Raw genomic sequence first — 24471 nt, forward strand, 5'->3', positions numbered from 1 at the left:
AGCATGAGCAGAAATGGAAAGAAAGTGCTGGAAAAACAAACATCTTTAACTTATTCTTGGTGGTTGAATAACAAAGCCAGAGCCATAAATTAAAATGGGACGTTTTGCAGAGTTTTAATGAAACACATTAGCCAAAGAGCCATTTGCAATCCTCTTAGTCTGTGGTTTCACAGCGCTGCCGATAAATTAGCAAATGTTTCTTCTTCCGGCGTCTTTGAGACAAATTATTAAAATTATTAAAATGAACAGTTAGTTTTGGACGGCCATGTTGGGCAATTTTCCATATGTGCACACAAAAACTGTATCCAGCATGCCTACTGCAATTAAAACTGGAATAATTTATCCTCCCAAACATGGAGTGCTGCAGTTCAGCACATCACATTCACATGTTGAGTAACGTTTTCTCAGGTAACATTGAAATAACAGTTTTCCTCTGAAATCAAATATTTGGAAAATGGTAAATAACGCTGTAAAATGTATAATTTTTAGATGTCACGCACTGAGCTGGACTTTGTGATCCTTGATTGTAACACCTCGAGGAACAGACTCATCTCCTCCTGGTGTTAGTTTCCTTTGGACCTGAAGAATAACATCGTGTGTTAAACATGATGCTAATGGGGTAAAGAGACAAATTATTGTGTTTTCTGTTCTAGTTTGTGTCCAGTGTTGGGTAAGTTACTTTAAAATAGTAACTCAGTTACATTACTAGTTACTTCTCTCAAAAGTAACTCAGTTACTTCAAGTTACTCGTTACTTTCGAAGTAACTAGTTACTAGGGAAAGTAACTTTGGTTTTACCCAGAATTCTCTTATTAATGTGTTGCTTCCCTAACTGGATACCCAGCAAGGATGCCAGTCTTCTAGCTTGCTTACATGTTAGCACTATCCAGCCACAAGTACACTGTGCCACCTAATGGCCTGAACCTAAAATAGTTAAAATGGCAGTGTAGTAGTGCGAGTGCAAGTTAATGATGAAATGAATGAAACTAAATTAGAAATTAACAAAGTTTGTTTTATGTGTCACTTTTTTATCTGTGTGTTTTAATCTATTTCTAATGTTTCAACCCTCTACAAATGCAAACTCATCATTCTCGGGTTGTTACAGCAGTGTCTAATCATTGTACGTAGTATCACTAGGAAGAAGCAGTGGATCACAAAACACAACATACAGTGTGTTGAAACTTTTGAAAGATATTTATTTTTGCCATTTAAATGGACAGAAAGTATGCTTTTAGCAGTGCCAACATTAAACTGTACCTCAGACAATTTAGGACCTGTAGGTATCAAAGTAGGTATCAAAGTGCAAAAACATGTAGTGCAAAAAATGATTTAACATAAACACGGTGAGGTTTGTCCATTCTTTGTAAAGTTAACTGAACTTAACTTTGTAAACTTAACTGCTGAATTCCACCAACTGGAGACCTCATGTTCAGTAATAAAAGTATTTTCAGAGAAAGAGAAGAGAAATAAAATTAATTACAAGTATGTTCAGCCCCACAAACAGAAATAAAATAAATAATAACTATTTTCAGCTTCATAAACAGTCAAACCAAAATAATATTGCCTCCATACAGGCCATGTAGATAAATAAAATATAAAGGTATTTTAAGTGCTTCAGAAGCCCAAGTTTCACTTGGAAATAACCCTACTTTACCTTGTAGAGCACCACTGAAGGCAACACATCATCATCATATGAGCACTACTCAACTTTGGTCTCCATCAAACCAACGATTGTACCTCAAGAGGAGAAGCTTCTCAAACTTATGATCAGTCAACTTGTTCCTCTTTGGAGTGAGAATCAGGTTTCCCAGGCTGAAAAGCTTTTCAACTGGGGCACTTGAAGGAGTAGCTGCATTAAGTTTAAGAGAGAGTTTCTTTATCATTGGGAAATGATTCAGAGAGTCTAACCCTGTTGCTCCTGATTTGAGGTACTCGGCTACCTCACCTTCAGCAGTGGCATATATGTCCTCATTCTCTTCAAAGGAGAAGAACTCATCCTCTTTGCTAGAACCCGCGTGCTGTGTTGTGTTGGTGGCGCTGGTACCTGGTTGTAGCTGATCTTGCTCAGGGAGAAGTTTTCGACACTCTACCAGCAGACGTGCCTTTGCGAGGTCCTTCCGCGCCTGGTCATGTAGCCAACGAAGCTTAAATTTTGGTAGTGTCACAGCAGCCAGCAAAGCATCTTCACTTCCAAGGACATGTGCAAACCTTGTTTTGACTGCCTGTAATAACGACACAGTAAAAGTGCAAAAAACATTTTTGCATGAGAAAGTATGCATTGTTTCAACATTAAATTAATTAAATATTAACAGCATGCTGTAGTTTTATATAGAATGTATTTTAATTTGTAAATAGTGTGTATTTTACTACGTTGTATTTATTTTATTTATTTATTGGGGTTAAGTATCTGTAACTGTAACAGCATTCACTTGCATGTGAACAGCACAGCACAATATAAAAAGCAATTGAGTAAAACATTTCATTAAAGATAAACACAAATGAAAATATCATCTCTTACCTGGACAACTGTATCTGGTAGCCCAACAAGAATTTGCAGACCATTTTTTATAGCCAGAGTCTTGGTCATTAGCGATTCCAGTGTGGGTAGGAGTGTGCCATAAAAACAATGGTCTTCTCCTTGAAGAATGTCCAGTGCCACAGTAAGTGGTTTCATGACTGCACAGTACTCTCTGATACACTGATGCTCCCTCTCATTGAAACATTTCAACCGTAATGTGGATGAGATTGTGTTCAGCTCCACCACAGGTATCTTTGAAATTCTCTCCAGAGCATAATAGAACGAGTTCCACCTTGTTGTGCAAGGTACTAGTAGCTTCTTTGCAATAATGTCGTCCACAATCTCAGCAGCCACTGTGGAACGACTGGCCTTGTTCCACAGCCCTGCACATTTTGTGGTGGCACTTCTGTAGATGGTTTTTGTTGCAGCTTCAGACAATAGCCACTTCTCCACATCAGTGCAAGAGATAAGATTCATTGTGTGCGATGCACATCTCTGATGTGGCGGTAAAGAAATTGCATCATCAGCATCATCAGCAGCATTCTGCAGCACATCCCCAATTGAAACAAAAGTCACCTCATCCTCCTCAGATTCAGAGTCATCTGACTCAGGTGCTGGCTGGTACACTTTAAAAGCCTTGACAAAATTGGAGCCATTATCCGTTACAGTTGATGTGATTTTAAACGATAGGCCATGAGATGAGTTAATGTTGTCCAGCTCAGATGCAATACTGTCATACGTATGTCGACCCATAAATCGCCTGCATGCCAGCGCTGCTTTCTCACGTTTCATGTTTTGTGCATTTATCCAATGCGCGGTCACACCAAGAAAACTTTTATTATGCACAGTCCAAATGTCTGCTGTTGTGGAGATGTATTCTACCATGTCAAGTGTATTTTTGAGCTCTGACTCCATGTTGGCATATTCTTGGTCTAGGAAACTGGAAAATGTCTTTCTGGATGGTGCCTTCCCAGCTCTCCCTCGCACAGGTATATGACTAATCAGTTGTCTGAAAGCATGGGACTCAACCGTTGAGATGGGTTTCATGTCTTCCACAACATACCTGGCAATCAGCCTGTGTAGCTGGGGCTGGGTGATGGACGGTGCAGCAGGCTGTCCGAAATCAAGCTTTCGTTGTTTTGCTGGAATAGCATCAACGGAGCTAGAGTTTACCGACGTTGCCTTCAGGTTCTTTTTCAACTAAGTTGGTAGATGCATGCTGTTTCTGAAGATGTTTCATCAGATTAGAATTGCTAGTCTTTGATGTCGAAAGAGTTTTAGAACCTCCACAGAGAGTACAGTTCATGACAATATTCCTGTCTTTTTCCAACACAAAGGAGAAATAATGTGAATATTTCCAGGAGAGAAAACACATGCCTGGACCATCTTCGACTGCCGCCATGATTGTAGCTTACGTCACAGTGTCACGTGCCCTTTTTACGTCCAGCACGGAAACTGCAGTCGTGGTGCTTTCCTTTGTACTCGGGACTCAGAAATTCGGGACTGCAGATGAGCTGCATATGTGTAGTAGTAATTTGTTTTTGTAGAGAGCTAGCAAAACAAGCGTTTTCGAGGGCGTCGCCATATTGGAATCCAGACTTCTCCAACGAGGCTAACCAGAACACCGTTTACTCGAGTGTGACATTATTCCCAGGTTCGTGTTCCGATTTCCGAGGTAAGTTAAACGCAACACACGAAGTAACGAGTAACGACCCTATCTAAATCCCAGTAACGAGTAACGCGTTCCTGATTTTGGCATAATAACTAGTTACCGTGCTCGTTACCGCAATAATAACGTAGTTACTGTAACGCGTTACTTAATAACGCGTTAGTCCCAACACTGTTTGTGTCTAATGAAAAACTCTGAGGCGAACTAGAAATGATGGACTGAGATGGAGGTATGGATGGAGGAGTGCAGTGCAGATGGAGGGATGCCAGCCGTCCTAGCATGGATGAGAGGCTCCCTGCTGTGTGTGTTTTTGCACCACTTTGTTTGTTTGTTTATCTCCTGTGCATTTGTTCAGTCTTGTTGTCTTTCATTTCCTGTTGTACAGCGAGGCTTTGATGAAAAAGCAGCACATCTGCGCCAGCCCTGTCGCCCGTTTTCTCTCTCATGATATCTCTTTGAGACTCTTCTGTCATTTATTATCCTCTGAGTGACCTCTGACCTCTTTCTCTGTCACCCAGTTTTATATTTATAAAGAGATATGGTGAAAGAGCAAATTAAAGTTTTCATGTATATCAAGTTTTGTAATCATTGTCAGTCAATATTAAATTCATGCCTGATTCTTTCTAACCACCAATTAAAACTTGTCTCTCTGAGACAGTTAAATGTTTTCAGAGGACATCTGAACCACAGCAAAGACAAAACCACAGCACGGTGTGAGGCAGGCTCATCTGGTCGATACGAGGCTGAATAGATTTCAGGGAGGAAAAACAAGAGAAAGACAGATTGAAGAGCGAGTTTCATTCATCTACTCGTGGGCTTTGGGTGACAGACTTACAGGTGGAGAGCTATGAAAAGGAAAATATCTGCCACTACCCTCACCCTGCAACAAAACAATAGTCAGCTTGTCCAGAGGGAAGAAAAACACTTATTTTAATGCTACCATACAACAACACCAGAGGATGGTGGTGGTGATGGTAGGGCGGATGGATACCAACCTTAATCCTAATGTCCAAGATGAGGTGAAGATGACGAGGAGACGGTCAGAAAGGTGACACAATAGTGCTGAAGTGGAAAAGAGAGTGATTGGCTGGGAGAAGGCAACAACATGTTTGGGTGGGGATGATGACAGCAGAGCTGAGGCTCAGGATGATAAATAAATCTCATATCTCAGAAGCCTTCCAACCCAATCTAATTCAATTTCATGTCTAAAGCTCATTTAAAACAATAAAATTGACCGAAGTGCTGCACATAACAGAGGGTTACGCAATAAAATAAGACACACACACACACACAGAATTACAAGACAAAATACGGCCTAAGCTTTTTCTCTTCTTCACATTTCCACACTGTGCTTCTCACCTTACCTTCCTTTTTCTCTCTGTCCCATTGTCATCAGCTTCCTTCTCCTTCCTGCTCTCAGGGTAGAAGATAAACCCACAGAGCGATAATCTGTAGCTAAATAGACAGCTGATCCCTTTAAAAGCCATGCTACGGAGGGGAGGAGAGTGTTTACATGGCCTCCAGCAAATGCGCTGCACTACTGGGAAATTAATTAGCCGGTCCAACTCTCAGATGCTTCAAATTCCTCCTGCATTCGTCTCTCTGCACTTTTCAAGTTATCGCTGCTTTTCATTCTGAGATTCTGCCTGTTGTTTTGGTTCCACACAAGCACATTTGTTGCCAATTACGTTGTGGTGAATTCAAGAAAGCGGAGGGAAAATAGCACATTACAAAGCAGGGAGAGCAGCTTTTCTTCATTTCTTGCCATTAAACATGATAAACAATGATAGAAGTGCATCTGTTGAAAAGGTCTTTTATTTCTGATGTTTCCACATAATTCATTCATTTAGATTCTTCCCATAGTTTTTACATTAGTACACTCACAAGCACAGTTACCTTCTCTGTGCCTTCAAATGTGAGCATGAAATTCCTGAAAATAACCACAGAGGACCTCGCTCACTGCAGGCAGATTCTCATGTGATGTGGAGGCAGTTTATTTATTTGCTTTAATATACGTGTGACAAGTGTGCCTACCCTGTCAAAGCAATCGTTCCAACTAATAGGGATTTTGTACACAAAAATAAGCTGCAGACAGCAAAACAAGATAAATCACAGTGTGAGATTGCATAAAAATAACATAATGTGTGTGAGGTGGAGCAGGATCCAAACGCTGAAGTTTCAGCTCTCTCAAGACAGCTACAAACTTGTCTCAGACAAAAGATGAGCGTTACCCTCACTCTGGGCTCTTGGTTAGCTTTGTGTTAGCATGCCGTCTGTGCAGGTGCCTGCAAAGCACCAACGTTGTGTTAGCAGGATAATGCAGTTGTTTCTGTCCCGGACCCAGTTTACCATCTCATCTTGTCCTTTTTATGCAATGAAAATTAAAGTGATGCCTTTATCTCCTCTCCTTAAAAGTTGTTCATTTTCCTTTTGCCAGCACATGAAATAAAATCAGCTGATTGTAGCAGGAAGAAAAAAGGCCTGTTTGATTATTTTTTTTATATCCACTCAGCATGCAGATGACTAGGACTACAAAGGGTCTTTAGTTAAGATATAATTGTACCTGGAATGTAATTTAATTAATTCAGAACATTAAAGCATTACATTACTAAGAAAAATACAGAAAAATGTAATGTAACACATTATATTACAGTGAGCGCAGCAACCCAGTAGCACCAACTTCAACAGTGTGTGTGTAGACAGAAGTACAGTTCAGGACTGCTGGTTCCTGTTTCTGTGCACAGTGTGTAGAACACAGGTTTCTTTGTAACTCTGTTGGACACAGCTGTGACGTCTTAATATGATTTGTTTGGTTCAAATTGTCTTGAGGCTCATGAACTAAAGGTTACATCGTCCTTGCAGCCAGCTGTCCATCCTAAATGACTGCTTTCAAGTTTCTACCCTTCACAACTTTCTTAAAGTTCAAAGACTGTGTGTGTGTGTGTGTGTGTGTGTGTGTGTGTGTGTGTACTTTGCTGCAAAAAACACCTTTTTCATCCGAGGACACCAAATAGTGCTTTTCTTTCAGACGTGTTGCTGTTACAGAGTTTGTCCATTTAAAGTTGGGGCCGTCGCACAAACAATGACCGTAATGACGGCAGGAAGGCTGACAGACATTACCAGACTGTCTACAAGACATCTGCGGTTTTTGTCCCGTTTTAAACTTTTCTCTGTTCAGTCATGCTGTGATTCGTTTTTAGCACCAACAGTTGGGCTTCAGCACCAAAACAACTCGTCTACGTTAAGTCATCAATCTTGGCTCAATTTTGCTTGTTTACAACATTAACCCTGTATGTTGAAAGAAACAATACTTTGTGGTCACCCAGTGTACTTAAACGTGTCACCAGGTGGTCCCAATCAACCGTTTAGATGTGATGAGATTCACAGCAGGTGTATCTCAACAATGCTAGAAAAAGGACCTCTGGGAATGAGAACGTAGGTTGATCAAACCACACGTTGATCCGAGGGTGTTATTCTAGCTTGCTGGGTTCAGCAGGTGACCCACATACTGTAAAGCTGATGCCATTGACCTGCTCTCCCCAGCTTTCCTTACCTCTCTGCCCTGTCTTAACAAAATAAAGGCTGAAAAGCCCAAAAGATGTATGAAGAAGTTGTGCAACTAAAATTTGAAACTAAATGGTTAATAAATCATACAGAACTAAGTGGTTAAATTAACCCTTTCATGCATAGTGGTCACTACAGTGGACAGCTATTCAAAGGCTGTGTCCTTGTATTTGTGTCAGTGTTGATGGTATACTTGCACATAAACCACAACATTGGACACTGAAGTCAAAATGTTGTCCACCTAATCAAAAATCCTGATTGAGGTTGTCTTTTTTTTTTTTTTTTAATTTACCAAATGGTCTATTTGATTCACCTTTTATTGTTTATTTTATTTTATTTTCACTTGCTAAATACAGGACAGACTTGACTGGGGAAAAGAAAGAGGGAAAGAAAAACAGCGGAGAAGAGGAACGGGGATAAAGGGCAAAAAACCAACAAAATAAGCAGACAAAAAGACAAAAAAAACTGATTGAGGTTGTCATAATTCTGTGGGGCCCGCCCCCTAGAGTCCCACACTTTGGAGGGGGGGGGGGGGGGGGGGGGGGTATGAAAAAAATCAAATCAAATCATCATGGACGGGTTGTTGTCGGGGCACCCACACAGACGCAAAGCAGGAGATGAAGCATCGCTGAATATGTTTCCAAACCAACTTCATTCTAAGCCAAAGACGAGAAAATATGGTGAAGCAAATCTGCCCTTTGGTTTCACCTGCACAGGTGCCGAGGTAGGTCTCCCTGCAGGGTTGGTTTTCCCTTCATCGGGAGCAGCGCTGGGCTCTTCAAGTCACAAACAGGACCCCCCATTCTTGATTTTTAGTTCACAAACACTTGTTGTAATGACTAACTGCTCCTGACATGTTGGAGATGTTTGCTCTTTATACAGTAAAGTTACAGCGGGATACAAATAACATCGGGCTGATCCTGCCACGATTTGTTCCCCCGGTTCAAATCACGGACAAACAGGATCCCACAGCTGTTTATGTTTTTAAACCCATTTTGCACAGAGAGGCGTTTTTTGAAAAATGTATTGACAGCAATGTTGAACATTATTACACAGGAAAAAAACAACTACAGTAAAATAATCACAGCGTGACGCCTCTGCCTTTGTAAATGGAGGGACAGTAACTGCGTGTAAAACCTGCAGACAGTCAGATTAACAGTATTTCGTCTCTATCATTCTGCAATTCATCTCATGTAAACAATGACGTGGTGCACAGCGGGATGTGAAAAAGGCACATACCTTTGACGTTCTGTGAGGAACTCTGTATTCCTCGTCCACACGTAAACACAAAAACAAAGCTTTAAAAAATCTCAGTTTTCGGTGATTCGAAACGCCGTTTACGTGGACGAAACAGCTGCGTGTTCAAAAATACCCGTGTAGGTGCGGACGCAGCGTAAAAGAGTTAGTAGTTTATTTTCTTTACTAAATGTTTGAGGTGTGAAATAAACCGCAATGGAGTTTGAAAACCAAATATGGGCGTGTGTGTGTGTGTGGGGGGGGGGGGGTTAGGTGGTGGGAGGCTGCGAACATTTTTCTTGGAAAACAAGGGGGGCCTAGGAAAAGAAGTTTGGGAACCACTGTCATAGTTCATGCATGAAAGGGTTAAGATCCAACACATGTGGTGAATCTAGCTGTCCTGGGAGAAAGTATGCCTCCCACCTTCCTCTTTATGTATTTATCTTCAACATCTGTTCATGTCCAAGCTTTATATTCATACATATCATGGTAAACGTAACTCTTTCATAACTCAGTCCTTGCCTGTGAAAACTAATAGCTCATAAACCGACAGACTAGTAAGTGACCCAGTCTCACTGAGCAAGAGAGGCCGAAGCAGCGAGCGAGAGGAGACCTGCTGTGATTTGAACAGCTGGAGTGTCATGCATTTAATTTAAGCTCCTTTTAACCTTTCCCTCCTGCTCTCCTCACAGTCACCCCTCCTGCTTCACTCCAACAGGTCTGTTTTACCTCCTGCTCTGTGTGTTTGTCACTATTTACTCCCTGTTAGATTATGCTCAGGTTTAGCACGTTAGCAATGTATCACCCGAACTGAAAGTTATTGTGGTTCAGCAGTTCTCTCACCACTGTGTCACTGCAATAACATCACCGGGAGTTGACGAAATCAGAGTGCCGACGGTTCGGCTTTTATTGTAATTGTATGAACGAACGTGTCTGGGATGCTTGTTTATGCTTGTATGAGAGGAGGTTATTTAACTTCAGCCAAATTGAGTCCAACTCTATGATACAGTGGCATAAAATAAATATCAGCTGCACCGTTAACTACTTGTTGGTTGCCATGTTATTAAATTCTAACACAAACCAATAAAGAGACAAACCAGTGAAAGATTCCCATAGGCAATTAAAGCACATGCCTTTTACATAAGAATGCTGTTTTCAATGTTCTATCACATGAAAGCACAGACGGAGTTTAAGCAAGCTGCTGTGAGCTAAACGGGAAAACAAATCCAGCTGTTTTATGTAATTATGTGATTACAGAACACTTTCACAAAATTTTGACATGATCAGGGCGGTACGGTAATTACCACTGTTGCCTCACAGCAAGACGTTCCTGGGTTTGAATCTACCGGCTTTCAAGAGTTTCCATGTTCACCAGGAGCCTGTGCAGGTTGTCACCAGGTACCCAAGCTTCCTCCTACAGACCAAAGACAAGCATGGGAATGCGAGCATGAATGGTTCTCCGTGTCCAAGTGTTCGCCCTGCAACCTGCCCAGAGTGCACCACACTTCTTACAGCTTTGATAGGCTCTAGCCCCCACAACCCGGAAGAAAATGGGTGGATGAATAACCAATCAGTCAAACAACCACGAGTAACATAATGCATCACATCCTATAGATGAAAGTAAAGTTGCTGAAGCCCATCCAAGCCATCACAAGGCAAGAGGACACCAGTCCTTCAGTCTTTTTTACAGGGCTAACACTTCACATGCACACCTATGGCTAATACGAAACACCAGTGCAGCATCTCCTAATGGCACGAAGATGCAAAAGTCATCACTGACAGTGAGTTCACAGGACTCCTCGTTATCTCTTAACTCAGCTACAAAACTTTGGGATGTAGTAGCAGAACAGGAAGTTGACAGCATGAATGGTGTGATACAGCCGTGTCAACATGAAGCAGAATCTCAGATAAGTGTTTCCAAATAGAAAAGACCTGAGGCTATTTGAGAACAGAAGGGGGCCAGAATTAGTATGCTGTTCCTCAGTGTTTCAGTAGGAACTAATACGCTCGGAGATGAGAGCCACTTACATGATAGGAAACTGATAAAACATTTATAGATGGGCAAACACATTGGTGCTTTGGGTATTTTAATGGGATATATATTGGTAAGATGAGTATTACATAAAATTACTTCATATTACAGTCATATCAATTACATTTGGTTTAAACTTGTTAAGAGGAGATTATGCTTTCATTGTCATACTGCTGCTTAATGTGGGCAAGAGGATTTTTCAAAGGGAGAAGCTTCCAGACATGTCATTAAAGATGAATGCACCATTTCAGTCACACTTATTATCTTATAAATCATTGATTTAAAAAGGGGATAGGAAACTGTGTGTGTGTGTGTGTGTGTGTGTGTGTGTGTGTGTGTGTGTGTGTGTGTGTGTGTGTGTGTGTGTGTGTGTGTGTGTGTATTTACATTTGTAGAGTAACGGGCAGAAAACTAGACATTTATCTAAGAACTGCTAGTATTACAAGTTCCCGTTTCCTTTGTGATAATTACAATATAGAAATGTTAAATAGTATTGGCAGACTTTTTGTGTACCTGCTGTCATCTGAAACAGCAGCTGTGAAAACGCTGTGCTGTATTTAATACAGATTTTTAAAGTACAATAGTATAAATAGTCTTTGCTACAGATTGCAGTCAAGTGCATTCTGTTGTCTCGCTCCTAATTCAAGTGCACAATCCTAGCTATGATGGCTGTTTAGGACAAACATGGTTTTGCTCAGACAAGAGAGATCAAAACAATAAATCTAGAATGTACCATCTAATGGCCACGGCTGCAAGTTTCTGCTATTGTTTGGATCCACACCAGAGTTTTTCCCCATTGGTGAAAGCCTGTAGATTCACTGTTTACCTCAGCTGTCAAGGGCGGGTGAGAAGCTTCTACATCTATTTACTCTGGAGGAGGCTGTAAATCGTTGTGAAGAGTCCCGTATGAGCCCATGAATCAGAGAAGCTCACCTCTGACATTTGACAGTGATACTGAGGCTACGTCCACTCGTGCATGGGTATTTTTGTAAACTGAGATTTTCCGTTCTCGTTCCACACATCAATGCCAAATCTCAGTTTTCTAACATCTCCACCCTGGCAGGAGTTTTTAAAAATCTCTGTTCTGCCGCTGTTAGTCTCTGTTAGCTGCTGTTAGCCAGTGTTAATGAAGCCGTATTTGAAGAGACTGAAACTTGTTGGACTCTGATGGTTGTTGGATAAATTCTCATATGAGAAGGCAGTTAAACAGTTTAGCTGTGAGAGAGTGACTTTTTGTACACTCATCTAACATTAGCTGGCGTAATGTTAGCTTATAACCAGCCATTGTTGCTGTTTAGCTGGCTCGCTGTCAGCTGATGACATTTAGTTATTGTAACAGTATCAGGAATAAACACATTTATGTGCATTTCGTTGTGTTATAGGTCCTGTGTTCAGTTCAGGAGATGAGGCTTGAGGTGTGGCAGAAGAGAAGGACATTTTATTAAGATCTTGTTGAAGCTGTGTTTTTCTTTGTGTGTTGGTCTATATTGTAGAGTCTACCTTACAATACAAAGCACATTGAGGCGACTGCTGTTGTGATTTGGTGCTGTATAAATAAACTGAATTGAATGGTCTCTTTGGTGAAGGGGACTCCACCAACAATAAAACATCGGTATGATGCTTCATATCTTGAGTCTGAAGGTGTAGGCACAAATTTAAAAGTACCTCCATGCAAATGGGTAGGACTTTCCTTCTCCTCCACCTTTGGTATAACTCAGTTAGTCGTAAAGGAGATGTTCTTCCCAGCCACTGTATTTAAACATGGTGGGGAAACATGGTAGTTCCACAGATTCCCTGTATTTTCATGGATTAATTGTAAGTTCATGAGAATCCATCAGTTTGTTGCTCGATGTAATTACACACTAATCAATATATATTTGAGGATAATCTCTTTTTCTGTATTAAATGGGATAAAAAATGACTGACTGAACATTTAATACTCTCACTTTATAACTGTTAAATAAAACTGAACGCAGCTTCTTGTCTTTCCTGTTCTCTCTGCGAGGGCTGAAGGAAACTGCTGTATTCAACAATTTACCACCCAATGTACACACTATGTACACACTACACTTGTGAAGAGGTGTCTCGGCCAAACCTAAACACAGTTTTTATCTACACAAACAATGAAAATGGCATTAAGTGCAGTCTATGCAAAAGAATTGATTTTTTTAAATAAATTTTAAAAAATATAAGCAAAATATTTTTCCCCCCTTAAACACATCAGCAGTCACACTGTGCAACAGTATGTACAAAGAATTTTACATGACAGTAGGGCTGTTCGATATAACGATATATATCGGATGACGATATAAAATCGTTTCATTTTATGCTATCGGTTGTTTCATGGTGTGGCAAAATAAACTGTTTACGGCAGTAAACTGTTTACTGTATTGGCTATATTAATTTCTTCTTTCTCTCTTTCTCTTATATTTAATATAACCACACTATGGACGGACAAGCGCCTGTTTTTATGCGTTGTCGTTAGCAACAACGATGGTAAAACCATCGCGTGTCCACTTGTTTATTTTCCACATAAACCTTTCAGAATAAAGCTCAGATCCTGTTGAGACTTTTCAAAATAAACTGAATCACGTGAAAGAGTATGCAGAGTATTTACGGATGAGAAGCAAAAAATAGCCCCAGGTGCTAAAAAATAAACCTTAGACTCAAACGTTAGAACAGGCTTTTCCCCGCAGCACGCCGTGTAATAAATACTCACAAAGAAAACAGCGACCGTTACAACTCATGTCTAAAAATGTATCGTTTCATGCATCGGTTAAAACACTCGACTCCAGCTACATGACGCGCAGCTGGAAACACTTCCCGCAAGTCGAGCTGCCCGAGATTCACAGAACTTTCAGAAAATGTTACATTTTTGTGATTTATATCGTTATCGGGACGATAGATGTCTTATATCAGGATATGAGATTTTGGTCATAACGCACAGCCCTACATGACAGTATTCAGTTTCAGGTCATTTTAGTCACTTGTTGAAGTTATCCTTCAACAAGGGGCGATCGTGGCTCAAGAGCTGGGCGTTCGCCTTGTAATCGGAAGGTTGCTGGTTCGAGCCCTGGCTTGGACAGTCTCAGTCGTTGTGTCCTTGGGCAAGATACTTCACCCGTTGCCTACTGGTGGTGGTCAGAGGGCCTGGTGGCACCAGTGTCCGGCAGCCTCACCTCTGTCAGTGCGCCCCAGGGTGGCTGTGGCTACAATGTAGCTGCCATCATCAGTGTGTGAATGTGTGTGTGAATGGGTGGATGACTGGATATGTAAAGCTCTTTGGGGTCCTTAGGGACTAGTAAAGCGCTATATAAATACAGGTCATTTACCATTTTATCCTAATGCAAACATGTCTCTGTGCATCTTTTCCAACCAAAAATAGCATTACTGGGTAGGAAAGTGAAAATGTAATATCTATTCATGTGGGGGGATTTTTATTGAGGTTCATTTGCAATATAAACTTAATATGGCATTTACAAACAGCTTCATTAACAAATGTGTCATTCTTCAGTAAATTCAAACAATGTGCACCACAGGAGACTTTGACATGCTAACTGACTTTTGATGAAAGTTCTCTCTCTCTGTAATCCTTTGTGTCTTCTCTTTTTCCCCCATTATCACACATAAAGAAACTGATTTCACTGACTGAGCGTTGTTGCAGAAACAGTTGGCTGCCTGAGTGAGCTCCCTTTCTGTCTCTTCTTTTTTATTTTATCTCATGTCTTTCGCTCTGTTTGTTCATTTAACCAACAAAAAATATGACACAAAAAAAGCCACTGAAGATTTATTTTTCCACATGCGCTTTTATTTCAAGGTTATCTTTGCCCCTCAACTTCCCATCAGTGGAACAATAAAGATAACCTTAAAATAGAAAAGAACAAATATAAATGTTTTCAAGTGATACAGAATAAATATCATTACTTTTGTGGCCATCTGCTGCTCTGCTCTGCTGCATAGTGCGCAGATAGCAGTAATGCTAACACTCACACTGGCTGTCGAGAAAGTACGAGAAGTTGTTTTCTTCAGTTTTGAAATACTAACTGGATTCACTGAGGAAATTATACACTCACCAATCACTTTATCAGCTACATTTGCATACTTTCTCAAACATGCCATTATCCACTCAGCCAATCAAGTGGCAACACAGGAATAAAAACCTGCACATAAAGGTCAAGAACTTCAGGTAATGTTTAACAGACATCTGAATGGAGAAAACAGCAACATTCAAAGTGAGTCACAGGGAGCTGATTTTTAAAGTGAACACTGAAGGAGACATAACCAGTGTGTAGTGGCTGTAAGGCTCAAATGTGCAAATTAATGAAGGGCCCAAAGTGTATGAACAGGAAAATGACATCACTTTAATCATCACCTGGCCAAAATGTGCTTCTCACTATTAAGGGTTGTGACTGTGAGAATGGCAGGGTTATACATACAGTCATGTGACGAAGACGGGACTCTCTGCAGTCCTGTAAAAACTCAGTACAATCTTACTCCCTCCATAAAACGTCAGTGGGTAAGCAGCAGCCATGTGCTGCTAATCAAATGCACTTGATCATCGTTAAGTGTGTGTTTGCACAATACCAAGGAGGAAAGCTTGGTGCTCAAAGAAACAAGAACTGATGTCCATCTGGGTTAGCAGGCCATTTCCAATCAATTTGAAGTCCAATAATCTACATCGAGAAAGATTATTTATAAGTGGAAAACATTAAAGACAGTTTCTAATCTTATCAGGAGTGAACATCCCAGCAAATTCCCCCAAGTTTGGAACGTGCAAAAACTCAGCAGCTCCATCTCAGGCTCTACATGCTACAGTTAGCAAATGTTAAAGTTCATAACAGTCCAATTAAAAAAAAAAAAAAGACTGAAGAATTAACAGTTAAAGTAACTAAAAGTAATTCAAACACTGCTCGTTCCCTTTGTGCATTTTGTCTCACAGTTCTGTTAGATGTTTCTCTGCCAAGTACAGCACTTTATTGTAACATGCTAATTAGCCATTCTCAGATGAGAGCATAGGAGCATGCAGGTGGCTTCTCATGTGGTCCGCTATCCTTCTCTCTGCCTTGAAGGTGTTCATGCAGAAGTCCAGTAAAATGAAGTCGCTGTACTGTTTTGTTTTTAAACAGTTCTGGGAGAATAAATCCACCCAGCTGGCAAAGTGAGAGCTAACTCCTCTGGTCATTCGCACAACACAACGCAAAGAACTAACGGCAATCAGAGTTTAAGGCCAGACCGGCTACATAAGTAAGGGTGAGAACTGATTAGAATTTAGCGACTCTGATTCCATTATCAGTATCACTTATCGATTCACTCCCTTATTGATTCTCTCATCGATCCTCATTGGGTTGAGTGAGAATTACTACCATCAGTAAGCAGCTTATCAAAAATATTACATTCATGCAAATCCACTGCATGCTGTGTAGTGCATGTTATAATTTTGAAGTGTTGTATTAAAAAAAAGTAATGTATTACACCTATTACACAGAACACATTTCTTAAAGGTAATGCAGTACATTACTTAACTACTCCGAGGAGAAAGTAGCACTACTTGTTACATTACAAGGATGTGCGGTAAGAACACTAAAGTCCTCTGCTTTCCTAACGATATGGTCAACAACCTGAAGGAGAGAATTCTTCAAATTGCAGAGGAATATCCAACTGTGACAAACATTGTTCTGCATACAGGGTCAAACGATGTGTCCAAACAACAGTCGGAGGTTCTGAAACGGGACTTTACTGGATTATTAAATACTGTAAACTCTCTGAATGCAGCTGTATTCATCAGTGGACCTGTACCGCCGGTCAGAGGAGGAGGCGAGAGATTCAGCAGGTTGTTTACACTGAATAAATGGCTTATATCAGCATGTGCTGACCACTCAGTGCATTTTATCGACAACTTTAATATTTTTTGGGAACGCAGGCATCTGTTCAAAGCAAATGGATTTAATTTTAACAAGTCAGGGGTGAAACTGTTCACCTCCAACTTGTTTTATTCCATACGTCATCCATCCGTGCTTGGTGCCAAGGCTGAGATAAACGAGGAGTTATCTCATAAAGAGGAACAAACAGTACTCCAAGAACAGACAAAGCCCAGCAGAAACCTTGAGGAGGAGCTCCATTTGCCCCCACCCGGGAAGAGCCTCAGAAAGGAGAGACATCCATGGCATCTGAGGAAGAGCCTCAGAAAGGAGAGACATCTAAGGCAAGAAGAGGGGTCCCTATTTGCCTCCAACTCTCTCAACAACACCAACGACCAGGACCAGGGACCACGACCTTCCCCAGTCCCCCAAACCCCTGACAGGCCATCACCCTCCTCCCCCTCCCTTTCTCCCTCCTCCCCACACCTGAAATTCACTGAGGAGATGATGGAGCGGGTCAATGCTGGGCTCAGATCTACCCCCCGTCCCAATCCCTTTTTGTCCCCCATAAACCCCCCACCAGAGCGGCCAAAGGTTCGCCATCGAGCCCCACCCTCAACAGAGCAATCGAAGTCACATTGCCCAGCCTCGCCCCCCTTAGTTCCTCCTTACCACCTTCATGCTTTGTCTCCGCAGTCTGATGTGTGATGTGTGGAGGGTCCGGGCTGTGAGGATTATGGCAGTGATGACTTTTCCCAGGAGAAGCTGGGACCCTGTTTACTAGAAGGTTTTAAAATTTCTGTACTTTTAGGTGACAGGAGACATGTGGCCTGGTCAAAACACAGAGAGCTGCACTCTAAAAGATCTTTAAACATAGTAAACATACCTTGTGTGCCACAGACTGCTCCCAAACACAAGGGGACAAGTAATACCTCTAAAACACTTAAGTTGGCTTTATTAAACGTTAGATCTTTAGCTGGGAAAACATTTTTAATTAATGATTTAATCACTGAGCACAGCCTTGATTTTATGTTTTTAACTGAAACTTGGTTGGACCAAAGTAACAGTGGAGCTGTTCTCATCGAGACGACCCCTCCTAACTACAGTTTTATCAGTGAGGTCAGGGCGAGCAGGAGAGGAGGAGGGGTTGCTGTCTTATTTAATGAATCATTTCAATGTAAGCAGCTATCTCCTGGAAGTTTTCAGTCTTTTGAATATGTGGCTTTACAGCTGAAGGCCCCATCCAAAGTTGTGTTTCTTAATGTTTACAGGCCTCCCAAATACTGCACAGACTTTTTTAATGACCTCGGTGAACTGCTGTCTGTGATCTGTGTTGATTTTGACTGTGTAATTATTGCTGGGGATTTTAACATTCATGTGGACAACCCTCAGGACAAAGGGACTAAAGACCTGAGTAACACTCTGGGCAACTTTGGGCTGACTCAGCATGTAACAGAGGCCACACATAATAGAGGACACACTCTTGACCTACTGATCTCCAAAGGCCTGAGCATTTCAAAGGTTACTGTGTCTGATGTGGGCCTGTCTGATCATTACTGTGTTTTCTTTGAAAGTAAAATCTCAGCCCACACAAATATATCAACAGCAGTGATCACAAAACGGTGTATAACTGAACACAGTAGTGCAATTTTTAACCAGGTCTTCCCATTAACACCTGACCTGTCCAGAGGGTCAGTCAATGAGCTCGTCAATAGCTTCAATGCTAACATGTTAAATGTAATGGACACTATTGCTCCCATTAAGGTGAAGGTTATCTCTGGAAGGAAAAAGTCTCCATGGAGAAACTCCACACTGGTGAAAAAAGAAAAAAGAGAGTGTAGGAAAGCTGAGCGCAGATGGAGAAAAACAAACCTCCAGGTTCATTATGACATTTATAAAGAGAAACTTCACAATTATAATTTACAACTGAGGAATGCAAGGAGGTCCTACTTCTCTGACATCATCACTAAAAACAGCCATAATGCTCGGGTCTTATTTTCTACAGTTGACAGGCTAACAAACCCTCCTGTGTCAGTGGCAGCTGAACTTCATTCGACCATGGCCTGCAATGACTTTGCCAAATTCTTCACTGAAAAAATCCAAAAAATTAGACAAGCAATTGGTACATCAACAGCAGATCCAGGATATGTACTGTGTCCACCAAAAAACTGTTTAAACACCATGAAACAGTTTCAACCTATTAACAGCAAAGACCTGGAGGACATCTTAGGTCAACTGAACTCCTCCTCCTGCTGTTTAGATGTCCTGCCAACAAGTTTTTTCAAAAAGGTCTCAAAGACTTTAGAGTCAGACCTGTTACAGATCGCCAACTTTTCTTTATTATCAGGTGTGTTTCCAGAACCACTAAAAACTGCTGTAATAAAACCTATACTGAAAAAGGACAATCTTGACAAGACACAAATGAACAACTACAGGCCGATCTCAAATCTCCCATTTTTAAGTAAGATCATTGAAAAAGCAGTTTCTCAACAGCTCAGTTACTTCTTAAAACAGAATAATTGCTACGATGCCTTCCAGTCAGGTTTTAGACAGAACCACAGCACTGAAACCGCTCTGACCAAAGTGTTTAATGACATATGTCTGAATACAGACAGTGGAAAAATGTCAGTCCTAGTTTTACTGGATCTCAGTGCAGCATTTGATACAGTTGACCACAACATTTTACTCAAACGACTGGAGAACTGGACAGGTCTTTCAGGAACTGTACTAAACTGGTTCAAAACATACTTAGAAAACAGGAAATACTTTGTATCAATAGGTAACTTCACATCTGAGCAGACAAGTATCACATGTGGAGTTCCCCATCTACATGCTCCCACTGGCACAGATTATAAACAACAACAAAATAAACTATCACAGCTATGCAGATGACACACAAAACTGAGGTAATAGTCTTTGGCGCCAAAGAAAAACGATTACAGGTCACCAGAGAACTTCAATCTATACATCTAAAAACCACAAACCAGGCGAGAAATGTGGGTGTAGTGATGGATGCAGACCTAAACTTAGAAAAACACATTAAGACAATAACAAAGTCAGCTTACTATCACCTCAAGAATATATCAAGGATAAAAGATCTGATGTCTCAACAGGACCTGGAAAAAGTCCATGCATTCATCTTTAGTAGGCTTGATTACTGTAACAGCATCTTTACAGGTCTACCTAAAAAATCAGTCAGACAACTACAGCTCATTCAGAACTCTGCTGCTCGAGTCCTCACTAAGACCAAAAAAGTGGACCACATCAGTCCAGCTCTGAGGTCCTTACACTGGCTGCCTGTCCGTCAGAGGATAGACTTTAAAGTTCTGATGCTGGCCTATAAAGCTCTGAATGGTTTAGGACCAAAATACATCAATGACCTCCTGACCCAGTATGAACCATCCAGATCCCTCAGGTCATCTGGATCCGGTCTTTTATCAGTTCCCAGAGTCAGAACCAGACACGGAGAAGCTGCATTCAGCTTTTATGCTCCTTATATCTGGAACAAACTCCCAGAAAGCCTCAGATCAGCTGAAACACTCAGTTTATTTAAATCCAGGTTGAAGACTCACCTGTTCTCAGCTGCATTTGAATAAAGCACCAAATCCACACTTTAAGCTTAAATTTCAAAACTTACATTTAACTACTGATTTTATCTACTGTTCTGATTTTATCTGTTTTGATTTTATATACTGTTGTTTGTTTGTTTGTTTGTTAATTAGTTAGTTAGTTTATTTGCTTGTTTTAATCAATTTTAAATCATGCTTTTTATTTGTTCTTGTTTCTAATGTCTCTGTAAAGCACTTTGAATCACCTTGTTGTTGAATTGTGCTATACAAATAAACTTGCCTTGCCTTGCCTACTTTCACATTTCTCCGTGAAATGATCTCCATTTAACAATATAAACCTACAACCTAAAACATTTGTTTTAGTATTTAGGAATGAACACAAAGCCGACAGCACAAAACAAAGATGCAAACCGGCACAAAGACACTTTAAAGTGATCTCAGGGATTCAGTAGAAACATGGGCCACAGCCTGACTGCTCATGAGTTTGTTGCTCGTTTCCATTCAGAGTCTGGCTGCTGGTCTGAGGTCAGCATTACCTCAGCTTACGTCACTCTGTGTTTTTGGCTAGCTTAGCGTTAGCATGCTGCTCATGCAGATACTTGCAAGTTATTATTAAGCTGCTATTTCATCCAAGTGGAACCTATAAGCAAATTCAATAGGCAAGCAGACTAACAACTCCAAGGAAATGAACCGTCAGGCTCTCGTTTCAAAACAGAAAAGTCAAACGGAAAAGGATTGTGTCAGCTTAATTTTTAACAGGACTCCATAGAGCCGTGTGAAACCCTTTTTTGTAGCAGACATCCATCCACTACAGACAGTGTTCCAGGTGTGTTCTGGTTACTGTTTTTCCATTGTTGGTGAGGAATAATCTTCACAGACAGCTGTTTAGTGAGCGAATCTCTGCTTAATGGTATCTGTAGTGTCTGATCAGGTTCCTAGCATCACTGTCAGCCCTGTCAGGTTCCCCTCACCCTTTTTAGTGGGTGGATGACTTCAGTTTTATACTAGAAGAAGAAGGGAAGTCACAGAGTGTAGACCTCTGCCAAGGACTGTGTCTGTCAGTCCAGGCTTTCAGGTTTAAAGGAACTGAAAGCCTGGCCTTTTGCCACTGAGCTTCATGAAATTTGGACGCGTGCTTTTGTGTACTCTTGCTGACAGACTGACAGAAAACAAATTGAAATGAGACATAAGAGTGAAAAGCAACATCCATTTCATAACTGAGCATCCACTACATTTGTGCAGTCATGCCATCCAGTGAAAACTGTTTGTGTGGCTGATGTCCTCAAACCAGAGGGGATCATTTTTCTTGCTGGATTTATTAATGTGACAAAAAATGCAGCGGGAAAAAAATAAACTAAGCTGCTAAAATGACTTGATTTTACACCTTCTGATGTCAGGGCAGACTTCATTAATTCAGTATCTATTTATTTGAGGATGTTATGCATTACGATTCATTTTCTTCCTCTTTGTCACAATTTTCTACCCACACATGTTTTATTTAAGCATTAAATGAAGCTATTAGTCATGTCAGCAAGAGATAAAACCAGGCGTAGATTATACAGGAGGCTGATTGTTCTTCGGTCGTGTTTGCTGTTGTTCAACATCTTGTTATCTTGTCTCTCTTATTTTGTTTTGTTTTGGTTTGTTGATGTTTTTTTCCTTTTATCAGCAGCTGCATTTTCCATGAATACTCACTAGGGTCTATATCTACTCCTGATATTGCATATGACAGTTTCCACATGTTGGATTCAGACAACACAGATTTGCCACACAGACTCAGTGAAGCTGTCAGATTGTGACTCTTACTATGAAAGAGTTGAAAGAAAAGAAAAATCGTCAGGAGGAAAAATACAATCAGTGCAGAAATTACAAAAACTGCAGTTCCTCAAGTGGCCGTTTGAGCTGCAGTTAGAGACTCTTTTAGGCTTCAGTCACACAGGCCTAGAGAGCGGTCAGTGAACCCTGCAGTAACCACTACTCACCAGGGGAAAGGCTGTAATCCAAAACATGATTGGCACAACGGTTATTTTGAAGGTGAAGACTCACAGTTTCCAGTTTGTGTCACATTTCCACTACCACTGAGTAAGTTGTTGGCAAGTGTTTGCAAACAAGTCAGCGACTGTAGAAAACTGCTAGTGACCAAAGGAGTGTGTATAACTCTTTGTGACTGTGGCGAAGGGGTGGTCTCTGGCTCAGCTGCAGCAGAGGGGTGGTGGAGAATAGAATAGAATAGTAAAGCCCTTTATTGTGACTGTAGAAGTACAACAAAATTGTGGGTGCTCCACACCAACTGTGCAGGAAAACATAAATAGTAAGACAGCATGAATAAATAACAAACGAGGAATATATATAAAAACGATACAAAGGCACACATTGGAGGACAGCTTTCAAAGTGCTTGAATGTAGTGCAAATGGCTTGGTCTGAGTATAGAGTCTCTGTGAGTGTTCAGAGTGACGAGGGTTACTCACAACCATGGATTGGTGGGCAGGGGTGCGGGATGGTCATTACCTTAATGACCTTGTAGGACCATATCACCCTATTAGAGCTCTTCGCTCTCGCTCTGCAGGCCTACTTGTTGTTCCTAGAGTATTTAAAAGTAGAATGGGAGGCAGAGCCTTCAGTTTTCAGGCCCCTCTTCTGTGGAACCAGCTTCCAGTTTGGATTCAGGAGACAGACACTATCTCTACTTTCAAGATTAGGCTTCAAACTTTCCTTTTTGCTAAAGCATATAGTTAGGGCTGGACCAGGTGACCCTGAATCCTCCCTTAGTTATGCTGCAATAGATGTAGGCTGCTGGGGATTCCCATGATGCATTGAGTTTTTCCTTTCCAGTCACCTTTCTCACTCACTATGTGTTAACAGACCTCTCTGCATTGAATCATATCTGTTATTAACCTCTGTCTCTCTTCCACAGCATGTCTTTATCCTGTCTTCCCCAACCAATCACAGCAGATGGCCCCGCCCCTCCCTGAGCCTGGTTCTGCCAGTTCTTCCTGTAAAAAGGGAGTTTTTCCTTCCCACTGTCGCCAAAGTGCATATGATTGTTGGGTTTTTCTCTGTATGTATTATTGTAGGGTCTACCTTACAATATAAAGCGCCTTGAAGTTGTTGTGATTTGACGCTGTGTAAACAAAATTGAATTGAAGTTATCAGTCTGAATGGCTCAAGTGTAAAAGCTGTTAGTGAGTCGGGAGGTGTGGGAACAGGCAATGACCAGAGGACAGCAGGTCAAACAGGTGGTGAATGGATTGCGAGGGGTCACCTGTGATGGCCCTGGTTTACCTGAGCCATCACCGAGCTGGTGATGGCCTCTCCTCCAGGGTGGCAGAGGGCAGCCTATGATTTTTTGCCCAGAAATTTGAAGGTGGAGGCATATTTCTACATTTATAATGAGAGGGGAGTGGGCCTGTCTGTGACTCCTGAAGTCCATGATTAGTTTTGTTTTTGTTTTGTTTTAAGGACGTTCAGTTTCAGGTTAGTTCCTGAGCACAAGCAAGACAATTTCTGTCTCTGCTCTGTACGCTATCTTATCTCCTTCAGTGATGAGCTGGTGGTGTCATCAGCATACTTTTATTATCCTTTATTTAACCGGGTAAAAAGTCCCACTGAGATTAAAATCTCTTTTCCAAGACAGAGCTGATGAAGAGGGCAGCAGCAGTTCCAACAAATACAACAGGTAATAATATAGCAAGTAAAAAACAAATATAATATACCACACACACAAGGGAACACAATCGTGTGAATAAACTTATGCTGTCTATTACAGATTATATCCCTTTTTTCTCTACTGACCAGTGGTGACCAGGGTGTTACTGCAGTCTCTAGACATCTGAGACTCTGGCTTTGAAATCAGTTTCACAGCAACCACCAGCAGCCCTTCACAGCCATCCGGGGAATATCCACAAACCAATTTCTTGGCCTGTGTTACAGAGGCCTTAGTCATGTTCTTTCAGCTGCAGCTCTGATCGTATTAAACAGTGAAAGCGAGCAGTGTGCAAATGACAAAAAGAGTATTCAAACCGCTA

At 41.1% G+C, this 24471-nt stretch overlaps 1 protein-coding gene across 1 annotated transcript; it reads right to left on the reverse strand.

The window, feature by feature from the left end:
- Positions 1-1702: 1702 nt before the first annotated feature.
- On the reverse strand, positions 1703-3543 carry LOC147315221 (uncharacterized). The gene is made up of 2 exons (XM_086260442.1): positions 2518-3543; positions 1703-2221 (listed from the first exon to the last, which is right to left on the reverse strand). The coding sequence occupies exons 1-2, from the start codon at positions 3430-3432 to the stop codon at positions 1703-1705; spliced, it is 1434 nt and encodes a 477-aa protein (XP_086116568.1). The 5' UTR covers positions 3433-3543.
- Positions 3544-24471: the final 20928 nt, after the last annotated feature.

Source organism: Aulonocara sp. 'chitande type north' Nkhata Bay, linkage group LG14 (assembly GCF_057382095.1).
Source record: "Aulonocara sp. 'chitande type north' Nkhata Bay isolate Kocher_YH1m ecotype deep benthic linkage group LG14, A_spYH_male_GT1.1, whole genome shotgun sequence".
Taxonomy (NCBI): domain Eukaryota; kingdom Metazoa; phylum Chordata; class Actinopteri; order Cichliformes; family Cichlidae; genus Aulonocara; species Aulonocara sp. 'chitande type north' Nkhata Bay.